This window comes from Micrasema longulum, unplaced genomic scaffold (assembly GCF_059751315.1).
Source record: "Micrasema longulum isolate JH-2025_06_02 unplaced genomic scaffold, ASM5975131v1 h1tg000388l, whole genome shotgun sequence".
Taxonomy (NCBI): domain Eukaryota; kingdom Metazoa; phylum Arthropoda; class Insecta; order Trichoptera; family Brachycentridae; genus Micrasema; species Micrasema longulum.
Genome location: NW_028277589.1, coordinates 888 through 15,459, shown reverse-complemented (window position 1 = coordinate 15,459; position 14,572 = coordinate 888). Strand labels below are relative to the sequence as shown.

Genomic DNA, 14,572 nt, shown 5'->3' with positions numbered 1-14,572 from the left:
ACCCTTGTTAGTACCAAAACTTGCCTCGTAGAGTTTGTTTCTGCTAAACATGTCAATAAAAAATCCCACCAAGTGCGAGGTGCAAATTGACTTTCTGAGCTCCATTGTGACTGGTGATGTGGGTGGCTCATTACACCCCTGAGACAAAAAGGCATTCATCACAGTGGCGGAAAACTAGTTCCCTATCTGCCAAAAAATTCCAATCCTCAATTTCGGCTAAAAAAATCACGGCATCCGTGTTTTAAGACTGAAAAGGGATCATTTTCATTGATTTTTTGCCTCAGGGGGAGACAATTACTGCAGCACGATACTGTAAGACCCTACAAAAGCTCAAAAGAGGGGAATGTTGACAAAGGGAGTGTGTTTGTTGCACGATAACGCCCGTCCGCATACGGCTAACGCCACCAAGGCTCGTTTGAACTCGTTTTGTCGGGACATTTTGAACCACCCTGCATACTCCCCTGACTTAGTGCTTTCCGATTGTCATCTTTTCACCATCCTGAAGACTCACATGGGTGGAAAAAATTTCGAACCGATGAAGAGGTGAAACAAGAGATCTTGAAGTGGATGAAGGAGATGGCAGGAGAGTTCTATGACTCTTGTTCTGGGACGAGTGGAATTTTAGCGACTTATAAATTATATCAATAAATTGACAAAAAATAAACATTGAGCGGAGTAGATAATTTGTCAAGTGTTCATGTGAAAAAGTAAACAATAAATAAATTAAGTACTGTTTTAACATTATCGTTAACGAAATAAAGAAACACATCCGAAGGGTAGCTATTGTAGATTGTAGTTACTGCCGGACATGTGGCTAACAGGCTGCTCGCTGATTCCTGGAAGATGGTAGATGCACATACATGCCGTTACCGAGGGATGGTGCGTATCGTTCCAATGACTTGGTGTCCATTTTAGTCTGAATTGTTTCATTTTATGATAGGTACGCAACATTCCAAAATTGAGCAAATTACGTTTTACGTTAATATTTATTAGTGTCCTATGCGCCGGTGCGCGCAGACAGGGGAATGACGACGACGAATGCCGACAACCGACACGAGCAGAAAAAATGAGACGGTTAGTGGTTTGATAGAATAAAATTACCAATGGTCTCATTGTGAGGTCCTCGCGGCGCCCAAATGCTCTGCTCGAGGGGATTATACAGCTTGAAGCAGAATCCGTCCTTTTTACTCGGCCGCTCGATCACCTGACAGGCACTCAGTAGAACAGTTCCGACCCAGTGGTTACTCTGAAATCATAAACTCTTACTCAACACATGTAACTATAGGCCCCCATTCGAGACTCTCGGGACGCTCTGCAGACTTGTTATCTCGGCATCGTATGATCGAATCCGACCAATGAATGACCCCGAAATTTTGTCCATGTTCCTTACGTAATTAAAATATAAAATAGTTCTCATTTATATTTTAAATAGGCTTCTGTGATGAAATTTGGCCACTTCAAAATGATTATAAACTCCAATAAATCCCAATTGAAGTAAAATATTGCATGATTTTTGACAATTACCAAGACGGTATGCTTATCGATCGCCTGTATTTATTGATCCGGTGACAACTGTCACTAAGCGGAGGCGATACGGTTGGCATGGCCATGTACAGTGTGAAAAGTGGCCACTTAAACCATCCAAAAATAAATACAACCTTCGGTCAAAGAGGATTGGCCTACTCGGTTAAAGTGTACAATCTACTCCCATTATCCATAAGGACAATTAGTAAATTCTCACAATAAAAAAATTGCTATTAAGAAATGGACAGTGGAGGTGGGTTGCGCACGGATCGATGAGTGGATCAAGCCAAATAGGTGAAAAGTATGTACTGTTTATGAAATTTGTTCTATTGGTCTATAAAGACATTTATAAATTGGTTATGTTTTTTATGATTATGTTACACATTGTGTAAAGTGGCCACTTAAACCAGCCATTGACAGGTCATAAGCCCTGTAGATGCCTAGACTTCTATATTACCTTTTCTTAAATGTTCTTCATCTCAGTTGTAATATGTTAATTTTTCATGGTTCTAAATATTTTTTTAAAAATGCTAATATGTCTTGTTGTCCATACTGATCATCGTGGTTTCGGATGTGACAGGGTTTAAAGAACACCCTGTATGTATAAATAAATAAATAATAAAAATTAATCATAACAAATACCTTGGCCTTTGCACTTTTGTACAGAAGAAGAAGTCCCGGTTTCAGGACGCACCACAATTTGGTCCAGGACTTCAAGGACCCTCGCACCTAATCAAAACAGAAAAATTAAATTAATTTTGTTAAAAATTGCACTTAATTAATTACAGTAAAACCTCGTTTTTACGAAAAGTGTAGGTCCCATTTTATTCCACACGATCTCATTCAAATACCCCCCAATCAAAATTTTTTACTTTGAAAAATTTTCAAAACTCATTCGATCTGTCAAAAGGCGGCGAGTGCGCGCCGCCGCGTTTGCCCAAATTGGCGAATAAAATCGAGGGAAAATACAAAAATGTTCAAATTGTTGTCTCAAACTGAATTCAAAGTAGTTTCAGTGTAATTGACCATTTTCTTTAAGTGTCCAACTTTGTCATTTTACTAAATTGTGACATGCGGTTGACGCATGTTTAGGAAGATTAAGGCGGTCTAAGGAAGTTCAAGGCGGCCTCCGTGGTGTAGTGGTCGAGACGCTTGACTCACACACGTAAAGTTTCGGGTTCGATTCCCGGTGAGGACTCAAAAATTAAAATGTGATTTTTCTCAAGCCTGGGTGTTCTGTGATGTAATTCACCACTGTAATTGGGCTTTCTGGCCTGTTGTGGTGCAAAAATTGGATAAATAATGAAGTCTTTACATCAATAAATTATTAACATATTACAACAGAGATGAAGAACATTTAAGAGAAGGTAATATAGAAGTCCAGGCATCTACAGGGCTTATGACCTGTCATTGGCTGGTTTAAGTGGCCACTTTACACACTGTGTAACATTCACCATTCTGCCCATGTTTGAACATCCACATTTCCTCAACTCTTCCATCTGTTGACTTTTGTGAAGTAAAAGAGCTGAAACCTTTATCACGTGGGTGAGATTCATCCGGCTGAACCAAATCACCTACTAGGCAACGAGTATTTGGACATAATCAAACATTGTTGAATTACTACCTGGTAAAAGAAGTATAAAAATTGGAAAATTGTTTCCAGGCGTTGCCTAGTAGGTGATTTGGTTCAGCCGGATGAATCTCACCCACGTGATAAAGGTTTCAGCTCTTTTACTTCACAAAAGTAAACAGATGGAAGAGTTGAGGAAATGTGGATGTTCAAACATGGGCAGGATGGTGAATGTTACACAGTGTGTGAAGTGGCCACTTAAACCAGCCAATGACAGGTCATAAGCCCTGTAAATGCCTAGACTTCCATATTCCCCTCTCGAAAACTTTTTCCCTCTCTGTTGAAATAAAGTTTCTCGGTAAGCCTATTTTTCACACTAACCTTGAGCCAGTCGGCGAGGATGAGGACTGCCGGATCCTCCAGTGTGGACAGCAGAGCTGACGCCGCCTTCTTCTTCTCCCGCCTGTAGTTCTGCCGCTGAGCCTTGTAGGACTCCTTGCGCGACAGCCTCGGCACCACTGTCGCTCCCGTACCGGTTTCCGAGGACTAGAAAAACAATTCGTTCGTTAGAACCTGAAGCCAAATCGAGGGGAAAAAGTAAAAATTTAATATCTCAAAAACGGTTGACTTTTAAATCAACATCATTATTATTACAGAAAAATCTCGATTTTACGTTTTCCTGCTTTTAACCCCAAAATATTAAGGTCCCATTTTTTTCCATAAATTCTCATTCAAATATTCCCCCAATTAACGTTTTTGTGTATTTCATAACCCTAGTTTTACGTTGAAAATTTTTCGAAACTCATTCGATCTGTCAAAAAACATCGAGCCGCGCGCCGCCGATTGAATGGAGAATAAAATCGAGGCAAATAAAAAAATGTGTAAATTATTGTCTCAAACTAAATTCAAAGAAGGTGCAGTGTAATCGACCATTTTGTTTAAGTGTCTAATTTTGACATTTCACTAAATTGTGACATGCGGTTGACGCATGTTTAGGAAGAATAAAATCTTTACATCAATAAATTACGATGCAGAAAGTGTAAAAATTTGGCAATACAAATATTATTTGAAGTTATAAACATAATGTGAAAAGAAGATAGTTTAAACAGTTATCATAAAAGTGTGAAACAGTTTTGCCGCGATGTAAATGACAGTTGAAATTCTGTGGTGCCATACTAAAAAAAGTGATACAATATGAATAAAATTTCTCAATATTTAGGGGAAAAATCGTTGTATGCATTTTATGCAAATTCAAATGTTTGTTTTTGTGTTTTTAAGGTTAAGTACCTAAATAAAATTATTTAAACATGTTTTATTTTAATTCAATAAAAAATATCGCATTGTAGTATTGATTGAAAAAATACAGAATAATTATTTTATTTTATTTTTACACCACAACAGGCCAGGAGGCCCGGCCCAATGAGGAATTCCACTGTTTTCTAATTATTTTTTTCTATTAGCGTACTATTTAACTAAGCAAATATATTTATATATATATATATACATATTTTTTGTGCGTTATTTACAAAGATATGATTTTTGAAAGTAACATTTATCAAATACCGCGCCAAATGACTGTAATCAGTGTGTCACTTTTCAGTAGTGACGTCATGAAACGGTTGGCGTTCTTACTTTCACTGACCACGGTAAGTTGTATTTCTCCAGCCAATAACAAAACTGACAAGAATCTATGGAATATTGCTTTGATTACTTCATTTAGTTGATCGTAATTTGCTCATTTCTTTGTTATGGTTGATTTTACGAACGCTTCGATTTAGAAAAACCTAGAAAGTTGACATTATCTCTGGTTGAAATGTCAAATTATACTAATTTTACTCTTCTTTTCTATGGTCAAAACGTTGCTTACAAGGCGCGGGGGCTTCAAAGCGGAAACCGGAAATACTACACGTAGATATAAGGAGTGACGTCATTATTTACGATTTTAAAATGAATACTATTTTTAACATTTTTATTTATTTTTGCGTGCGTTTTCGAGATATTTCATCCTACTCCAAAATTTTTAAATATACACATGTACACGAAAACATTTTAAAAATTTAATTCCGGGTTGGGCTGGAATTCCTCATTCTATATAATTAGGCATTCCATCTTCTGTCGTCAGCAGGTGAAGCAGAGAGATGATGTTGTGTTCACACAAAACCATAGAAAAAGATGCCATATTTTATGTGTGAACATGCAGATACAAGTTACGATAAAAATTATAGCTTACCTATAGAAAATTGACCAAATTTTAAAATATTCACGTGTACACGAAAACATTAAAAAAAAAAAATTCCGGGTTGGGCTGGAATTCCTCATTACAGTGGTGAATTATATCACAGACCACCCAGGCTTGAGAAAAATCACATTTTAATTTTTGTGTTCTCACCGGGAATCGAACCCGGAACCTTCCGTGCACGAGTCAAGCGTCTTGACCACTACACCACGGAGGCCGCCTTTTTAAGGAAATCATAGGTAAATATTAATAATTCCCAATTATGGCACTATGTAAAAATTTTCTGCAGTATATTTAGTATTGTTAAGTACAAAAAATATATTTTTATGTCATTTAATTTTTTCCATACATTTTTCATTTCCTCGCTTTCGCGTTTTCCTCAGTTTGACACTTTTTTTGGTGCTCTCTGAAAAACGTAAAACGGGGGTTTTACTGTATTTATCATATATAATATTTATTTTATTTGACACTTTATATACATGTTGTAACGTTGTAAAAAAAACAAGTCCAACGTACCCCGTTTTGAAAGCATTTTAGTACTGGATTATAATTCTAAATTCCCTGATTTAGCGCCATCTGACGGCCGCGGTAGTAAATCATCCATACGATATCCGTGTATTAGAAGTAGATTTTTTTCCATTTGAAAACTCGAGACGAACAGTCCATTTATCGCCCAAAGAGTCAAAGAGAGGCGATCGCACATTTCAAAAATGTAGTCCTTCAAGAAAGGGAACGTTCAACGCAACGTAAGCCTATTTGTTTTAAATTTATTACCGAAATTCTTGTGGAGAGAGATATCACATTCTAATGAGATTGTATTTTATACAGGTTCCCTTTTTTCTTTACCTTCTTCCACCTTTGTCTATCCTTTTTCTCTACCTTTTTCACCTTCCATCTTTTATCTATTTGTCCGATGATAAAGATTTTACAATGTAGTACTCCATGATTCAAATGGATCACTAATTATTACGAAGTTTATTCGTAAATATCTGGAAAAGTCAATGTCAGCATTTTAAAGTTTTCTTCAAGATCATGAGACACAAATTTACAAATGCAAGGAAGCAGACGATCATTTACTGAATTAAAATGCCGACAAATAATCTTCTGGGAAATCATCAACTTAAGCAACCCCGAGTAAAAATACACCAACCGAAGACATCTTAAATCGAGTCCCATCTGCGGATATTATTTTGTAAAATCAACATTATTTCATATCATCTCGAGAAGAAAACAATCAAGAATCTATTTCACTTGTCATTATTATCGTTACAACTATTTATTTCTTAGATAAACTTATTGTCAACCACTTACTCATATCAGCTAGGCAGAATTCTGAATTTTTATATTAACTAATCTTGGTACATTTGTAGAAAATTGCTTCCTTAATTAAAATTTTGTATTTCACTAACGAGTTGTTTATTTCATAAAATCCAGATCTTTAAGTCATATTTGTTCCATTTTACAGTGACGTATTTTATAGATAACGTTTTTGATTTCATTTATAAAGTTAAATCAATACAACTTAATCCTATTTTATTTGGAGAAATCTCATGTTCTTGCCGATTGAGCAAAACTGGTGAAATGGTAAGTGTTTGTAGGTACTTTATTTGGTTATCTGCATTATTCTTTTTAATCTTAAAAATTTGCTTATTGATTTTTGATAATCTATCTCTATAATGTCGCCCACCTGGGACCAAATATTTTTTTTTCAACCTACACTGAACTTCACCGTTTACAATATACAATAAATATACATATAAGGGCGGGAATATTGCCTAATACAGAAGAGGAAGCAGCTAGAACCGTCCTGGCATAAAGCCGGCGGACGGTAGCATCTTGGGGGAACAGAGTGGCAGTTTACTTACTTTGTCACTAGAGGTGGGCGCCTCTCCGTGCCAACTCAAGGCCCCCGGAGAGTGGGGGGCGCTAGGCTGTTGAACTGTCCAATGGAGATCTACAAAAATAATACGAAACGAAGCGATGAGGATAATATTGAGATGTGGAAGACGAACAAAAGTTAGGAAAATGATTCGACTTCTAGATATCACGACAATATATATTTGGATAATTTATATAGCGCCATTTTTGTAAAAATCACCTCAAGGGCGCTGTATAATAAATAAATATCCCACCACGTCTTGCAGCTACAGAGCGCTTGGACGGTTGGGATTCTTGCTCCTCGTCTCCAATTATGATATACAGGAGCTAGATTACAGCACGTCTTGCAGCTACAGAGCGCATAGATAATAAGAAATCTAGCCCCTATTTACATTTTTTAATTTTTTATTTGACAATAAAGTTAAGATTAACATATTACAACAGAGATGAAGAACATTTAAGAAAAGGTAATACAGAAGTCTAGGCATCTACAGGTCTTACGACCTGTCAATGGCTGGTTTAAGTGACCACTTTACACACTGTGTAACATTCACCATTCTGCCTATATTTGAACATCTATATTCCTTCAATTCTTTCATCTGTTGATGTTTGTGAAGTTAAAGAGCTGAAACCTTTATTTATGCAGGTGAGATTAATCTAATTGAATTATTATATTTATTGAAGTCATATATATTTTATTAATTTGTTTATTTTAACACTTTATATGCACTACTACTACTACTACTACCATCACGCCATTTCTCCGTAGGGGTAGGCAGAGAGAATGGACCGCCACACACGTCTATCCTGGCATACAATCCTAGCCTCTCCCACATTATACATCTTGTCATACATGCCCTTCGGTTCTGTCTGCTTTTGACATGACCAGACTTAAGATTTTGGTTTATCTGATCATGCCACGTCTTCCTTGGTTGTCCTCGTCTAACGTTGCCGTTCATTTTTGCCATATATACTTGTTTTACCATTCTCTCGTCGTCCATTCGCTCTACGTGACCGAACCATCTCAGAGACCCTTTCTTAATCTTATCAATTATACTTGTCTCAGATTTACACTCTCGCCTGATTTCATCATTCGTAACCCTGTCATTCATTGATTTCCCACACATTCGTCTAAGAGATCGCATTTCAACCGCGTTCACTCGGCTTTCATCCTTCTTCTGCCAGTTCCATGTTTCACTTCCATACATAAGTGTTGGGACTAAAACTCCGTTGTGCACTGCCAGTTTAGCTTCGATTGACATATTTTTATTAGAAATTACTGTGCTTAGTGCTCCGTTCATTTTGTTGCCCGCATTCACTCTTCTTTCAACATCTTTTTCTACTCTTCCATCTCTTGAAAACATGCTTCCCAGATACACAAATTCTTATATGCATATACAGTTTATATACATATAAGGGCGGGCATATTGCTTTAAGGCAATTTCTGCCTGCCTACCCAAACCGTTTAGAAAATTACAAGTACACGGACATATTGAATCTTACAATTTTAGACAAAAATTAAAAACGAAGATTAAGAAAATAAAAACACAGAAAAAAATTAACACTTTACTATGAAGAGAGGGGAGGGGATGGGAAAGAAAGAAGAAGGATAAAGGAACAACTTAAATATTTAGATAGTGACATTTCAATCTTGAATTAAATGTAAATAAAGAAGGGGAGTAGGAGGGACCCAGAAATTCCATAATAAATTACCTGATCCATAGTTGGTTGCGATCGGTGTGGAGGTCGCAACAGACCTCGTGTCCTGTAAGGCCATTTGGAGGCCGGCCGTAGTCCGCTGAGGCCCCTGCAAAAAAAAGTTTTTTTTAACAATATTTTGAATTTGTACAAATTTTTGTGGACAGGGTATTCCAAGGGTATGAATTATTTATAACATCCTGCATGTAGCAGTGGCGAGCCGTGATTTATTTTATATGTAATCTATTAAAAATGTTCATTAATTTGTACTACATATAAGTACTTACATAACATGAAAGTAATGTAATTATAAATGACTATTTTTTTGTAATTCTGAGAAAATCATTTCAAGTAACAATTATTATTAACCACGCGATAAACGTAGTTTTATTCTACACTATTTTAATACAATACTTGCACAAAAGTTTATTAACAAATACCACAATGACATTCCGCAGATATTTCCATTATGATCTGTCATTGACAGTACTGTCGAGACTTGAGCACTGGCCGATTTCTTTTAAAATGAATAATGCCTAAAACGGCCACTGCGAACGCCACCTGTCCTATGTGATACATAATATGTCAACGGTATCCCATCAAAGAAAAAAAGTCCTTCGGAAATAATGTTCGAAATACTAGTTTCCAAATAGAGAATCTTCTAAAAATATTTGTAATCTGCAAGTTTGTTTTAGTACTAAAAAAGCCGACTTGGGTTAAAGAGGAAAAATACAGTGTACTTTTTTGTATGGAAGAATAAGCTGAGGTAATCGGCTAGTTTCGTCGTTCAGTAAGAATGGGCTGGGCGCGCTTCATAGATATTTTTTTGTAGAAAGATATAAACGGTGATTTATAATAAATGACAATTACTTTATTTTTTTCCCATAAACATGGTTACTATAATTTATTATTATTTCAAGTCAAATATAATGGTAAGCTGTGCATAATCGCTTACTTTGACGATTCGCCCCGGGCATGTAGGAGATTAAATAGTTCCGACAAGAGTAACAATATATATTAATGCTGTAGTCAATTTTTGGTATTTTAAAACTATGGGTTTTTTTTAAATTGCGCAATAATAAAAAAACATGCATAAGATAAAAACAATAATTTTCAAAGGCATTTCTGTTAGAAAATGTACTTAAAAGTTTTATATGACTAAAATATAATTACTTTTCGACCGACAGAAAATTTCAAATTTAGTACCAAACTTTGGTTAACAAATTACAACAGAGACGAAGAACATTTTTGGGGAATATGAAAGTATAGGCATTTACAGGGCTTATGGCCCCGTCACTGGCTGGTTCAAGCGGCCACTTCACACACTGTGGAGAAAATCCAACCGGTTTGTAAACATTTGGACACACTCAAAACATTGTTGATAACCGGTAAAAGAAGGAGTATAAAAATAGGAAAAATATTTTTAGGCGTTGCCTAGTGGGTGATTTGGTTCAGCCGGATGAATCTCACCCGCGTGATAAAGGTTTCAGCTCTTTTACTTCACAAAAGTCAACAGATGGAAGAGTTAATTTATTTATTTATTAATAGACATTGTCCATTTTTACAATTTATAGGGTTTTAATATTACAATAAAAGAATAGTTTAAAACATTTAAAAAAAAAGAAAGAAGCATTGACAAACATAAGGGACATCGAGTCAAGATCTGGACTATTTATTTTGTGCTAGTTTAAATCGCTGTAAACTTAAACCAAAAAAGTCCAGATGATCTAGTCTCGAGTTAACAATACGACAAAGTCGGGTCATTAGAGAATTAAGGCCATAGTTTGTTCTATGCCGATCGATTACAGGACTTCATTGTTTCTCAATCTACGAGTCGGAATATTGAATTTTACTTGTCCCAGTAATGATGGAACATCGATTATACCATTTAGTATGCCGAACATATATATGGAGTCAATATTAGTTCTACGTTTTTGTAGACTAGAAATATTTAACATGAACTTAATATCAGCATAAGAGTTGAGGAAATGGGGATGTTTAAGTATGGGCAGAATGGTGAATGATACACAGTGTGTAAAGTGGCCACTTAAACTAGCCAATGACAGGTCATAAGCCCTGTAAATGCCTCGAGTTCCATATACCCTTCTCAAAAATGTTTTCCCTCTCTGTTGCAACAAATTTTAATTCAGTCGGTCCCATCTTCTTCGTAATAATTAAGTTTGACAGTATTTTCAGTATGTCCAAATGTTTGGACAGGCTGGAGTAGTTCTAATTATTTTTGTAAAGTAAGAAGTGCTCGCACGCACCTTCGTCTGAAACGCCCGCCCCTCGTCGTCGAGCAGCTTCTCCCGCTCGCGCGCGTCCGCCGCGTCCCCGGCCCGGTCGACGGCGTCGAGGTCCGCGGCGTCGAAGCAGAACACGGCGGGGCTCTCGCAGGCGGAGCGCGGGCGGCCGGCCCCCGCCCCCGCCCTCGCGTCGCGCTCCCGGTCGTCGCGGCGCTCGGCCCTCGGGCGCCTGTCGGGCGAGCGGAGCGAGACGCCGGCCGGCGTCGGCGGCAGGGCTGTCGCGCCCTCCGGCGACGTCATAGCTGGAGCGAAACGCGTCAGACCACCCGGCCACTCGCACTCATCTTATACTTGACACCTGAAAAAACACACATTATTACTATATTTTCAAGCGTGTGTCGACAAAAGACTGGATTTCTTAATAAAATACTCATGTGATCTTTTTATATACAAACCTTGTAACAAATATTCCACAAATCACAACTTATGACACCAAAGCAATGAGGTAGTTCAGTGGTTTTTTTTGAATTTTTTATTTGTTAATAGACTGTTAAACTAAGTCAAAATTATTTTTTAAAATTTTTATGTATCGTATTATCGGCGCTACGATTTTTCAAAGTTTTGTATTTCTGAAATAACTGAAATAAATTAGCCGACAGAACCTCAAGGGGGCTCTACAAAGTGATTATATAAAGATATAAATTTAATTTTAACTTTTTAATTAAAATTTTTAATTAAACTTCATCTCTGTTGTAATATGTTTATCTATCTATATATATATATATATATATATAAATGAATCGCCGTGTTGTGTCTCGCAAAAACTCGAAAATGGCTTGACAGATTTACGTGCGGTTTTTTGCAAAATTTTCAAATTTACATACTCAAGGTTTACAAATAATAACATCTTCTATATATTGAGTAGAAAAAAGTTAGAAGCATGTTTGTGTTTTCATCGATTTTCCAGAGTTGCATTCGACTGAAATGCATATTCTAAAAAAATTAAAGAATGTTATTTTTTTGTAAATTAAAAAAGTTTGTATTTTAACGTTTACAAACATAAATTATATCAGTTCTGTAAGAATAACCTATAATTGAACTGTCATCGTTCGTCAAAAACATTTTACATTTCATGTATATTTTATTCTTGTTTAGCGAATCTTTGTTTTTGAAAACTCACTAAAGTATTCATTCATACTGATACTAAGGATTAAAATGTCAAATTGTAATATTATAATAATAATTATCGATAACTTATATAGCGCCATTTTCGTAATATAATACCTCTAGGGTGCTTTACAAAGTGATTATATAAAGATATAAATTTTATTTTAACTTTTTAATTTAAGAAAAATAACTAACTTTGTCACCACATGCTAAGAATTTATTCAAATGATTTAGAGAACAAGTGGGTTTTAAGTTTCTTCCGAAACATCACTTCACTCTCACAGCCTCGCGCCTCTGCTGGGAGAGCATTCCATGCCGTAGGGCTTGCGACCGCAAATGCGCATTCGCCGAATTTAATGCGCTGTTTGCGTAGAGGTATAATAAATTTTCCTTTCGACGTAGATGTAGCTGATCTAAGCGTGAGACGCCTGTCAGCTAGTTCATCTGGAATGCAGAGTTCCCTTAGATATTCTGTAGCAGTTGTGCAGTGACTTCTACTATTTTTAAAATTTATATATTATTTATCATGCTATTTATTGCATTTAGCCGGTGGTTGGCGAGCCAAATGTCAAGAAAAGCAGTCGCATAATAAGTGTAATTTAATTTTCACTTTTTTGTATTAGATGCTCCTTACTATTTTGCAAATGCAATATATTGTAAACTTATAATTAGAAATCAAACACTGATTTGAGTCTACTGAACACTTTATTTTATTTTTACAAATATAAACATATAAAAATAAAAACTTCGTGACAATTGTTTTGACAATCGTTCTATATAAGGACATTCAATCCAAATAATCTTCACATTCGTTTGAAAATGCCCTAATAAGGCGAAACAATTGTCACGAAGTTTTTATTTTTATATGTTTATATTTGTAAAAATAAAATAAAGTGTTCAGTAGACTCAAATCAGTGTTTGATTTCTAATTATAAGTTTAAATATGGAGTTCTACAAAATAAACACCAAATCAATCAAGCAATATATTGTATTATTTTTTAAAGCAAACGCCGATTTTTCGCCTGTGAACTGTATTTATTTACGAGGAAAACAAAAAAGAAACCGACACGCGTTATGACCGCGATAACTTAAGCATGTTCTTGTGATTGCTCAAATGCTTAGCATGTTTTTAAGCACGTTGAAAGTTGTTTGTGATTGAGCTACTGGAAAGCCGTCGATGACAATCTTTCGAGTTTATTCGGCGGAATCAAGGGGCTGGATTGACATGGGAAGAAGCGAGAGTGCGGGCGGGCGCTAGGGTCTCCTGGAGGCAACTGGTGATGTCCACATGCTCCACTTAGGAGCGGATGTACAAAAGATTATTAACAAAAAATGTCTCGAACAAATATGCTACTTTGGCACCGGAGGATTAACTGTTTACATACAAATTCAGAAGGTTTTTCTCAATAACGCGTCGATTGGTTTAAATAAATAATACGTCAAATCAACTCACTCTATAGTTGTAAGCCGACGGTTTAGATCGTCGAAACTCCGGCCGAAAACACCGCCCAACTTACTAATTAATCTCTGCCCGTAAATCTCATACATCATCAAACGAGATTGTTGACGACATGTTTTCGTGTCAGCGGGATGTGGCTGCCGTTCGCGAATTGCCAGCAATTCGGCGATTACGCCGGCAACGTGCGTCTGATGAATTAAAATCAGATGCACAAGAGGTATTTCGTCAAATTTGTCCTTGTTATATCCGTTTTGCGTGGAGAACGAGCGCGGTTAGAACAAATTAGCGGCCGATACTCCGCAGTGACATCTGAACAAAAAACAAGAAACAAGATAACCATAGATTGAATTGATACGTATTGAGACGTCATTCGGACGAGAATTATCTGACGCATAATCGTTCTATTCATTCGAATGAAAGTTCGAATGAAGAATTAGTTTGTTTTTTATTAATACACGTTATTTTTTATTATACATATTTTTTATAGATTCCCTGTTATTAAATATGTATACTAATTTTATGCAATAAATTAACAAATAAAAAAATGTTAGTCGGCCTGGTGGTGTAATGGTCAGCGCGTTTGCCTACCATGCAAGAGGTCTCAGGTTCGATTCCCGACATGGTTGTTATGAAATATTTATTTAAAAGGGTGTTTTGACACTATAATAAATCGGGTTGTGGTCCCGTGGATAGTGTCTCGGACTCACGGCTCAAAGGCCCGTGGTTTGAATCCCACTCTACTCCAACTTGATTCCCATTTTCTAATAGTGAGTTATTTACAGCTCATTGAAACT

General features: G+C 36.4%; 1 protein-coding gene across 2 annotated transcripts in view; it reads right to left on the bottom strand.

The window, feature by feature from the left end:
- The window catches only part of Orp8 (Oxysterol-binding protein-related protein 8), a 39,573-nt gene extending 25,450 nt beyond the window's left edge, over positions 1-14,123 (bottom strand). For both annotated transcript variants that reach the window (XM_088225807.1, XM_088225805.1), the window contains exons 1-7: positions 13,773-14,123; positions 11,174-11,510; positions 8,922-9,015; positions 7,196-7,284; positions 3,476-3,640; positions 2,167-2,253; positions 1,102-1,246 (exon numbers count right to left, since the gene is read on the bottom strand). In XM_088225807.1, the coding sequence (XP_088081933.1) occupies positions 1,102-1,246; positions 2,167-2,253; positions 3,476-3,640; positions 7,196-7,284; positions 8,922-9,015; positions 11,174-11,452 (859 nt within the window). In that variant the 5' untranslated portion in view covers positions 11,453-11,510; positions 13,773-14,123. The remainder of the gene's footprint in view (positions 1-1,101; positions 1,247-2,166; positions 2,254-3,475; positions 3,641-7,195; positions 7,285-8,921; positions 9,016-11,173; positions 11,511-13,772) is intronic.
- Between the last annotated feature and the right edge of the window lie 449 nt (positions 14,124-14,572).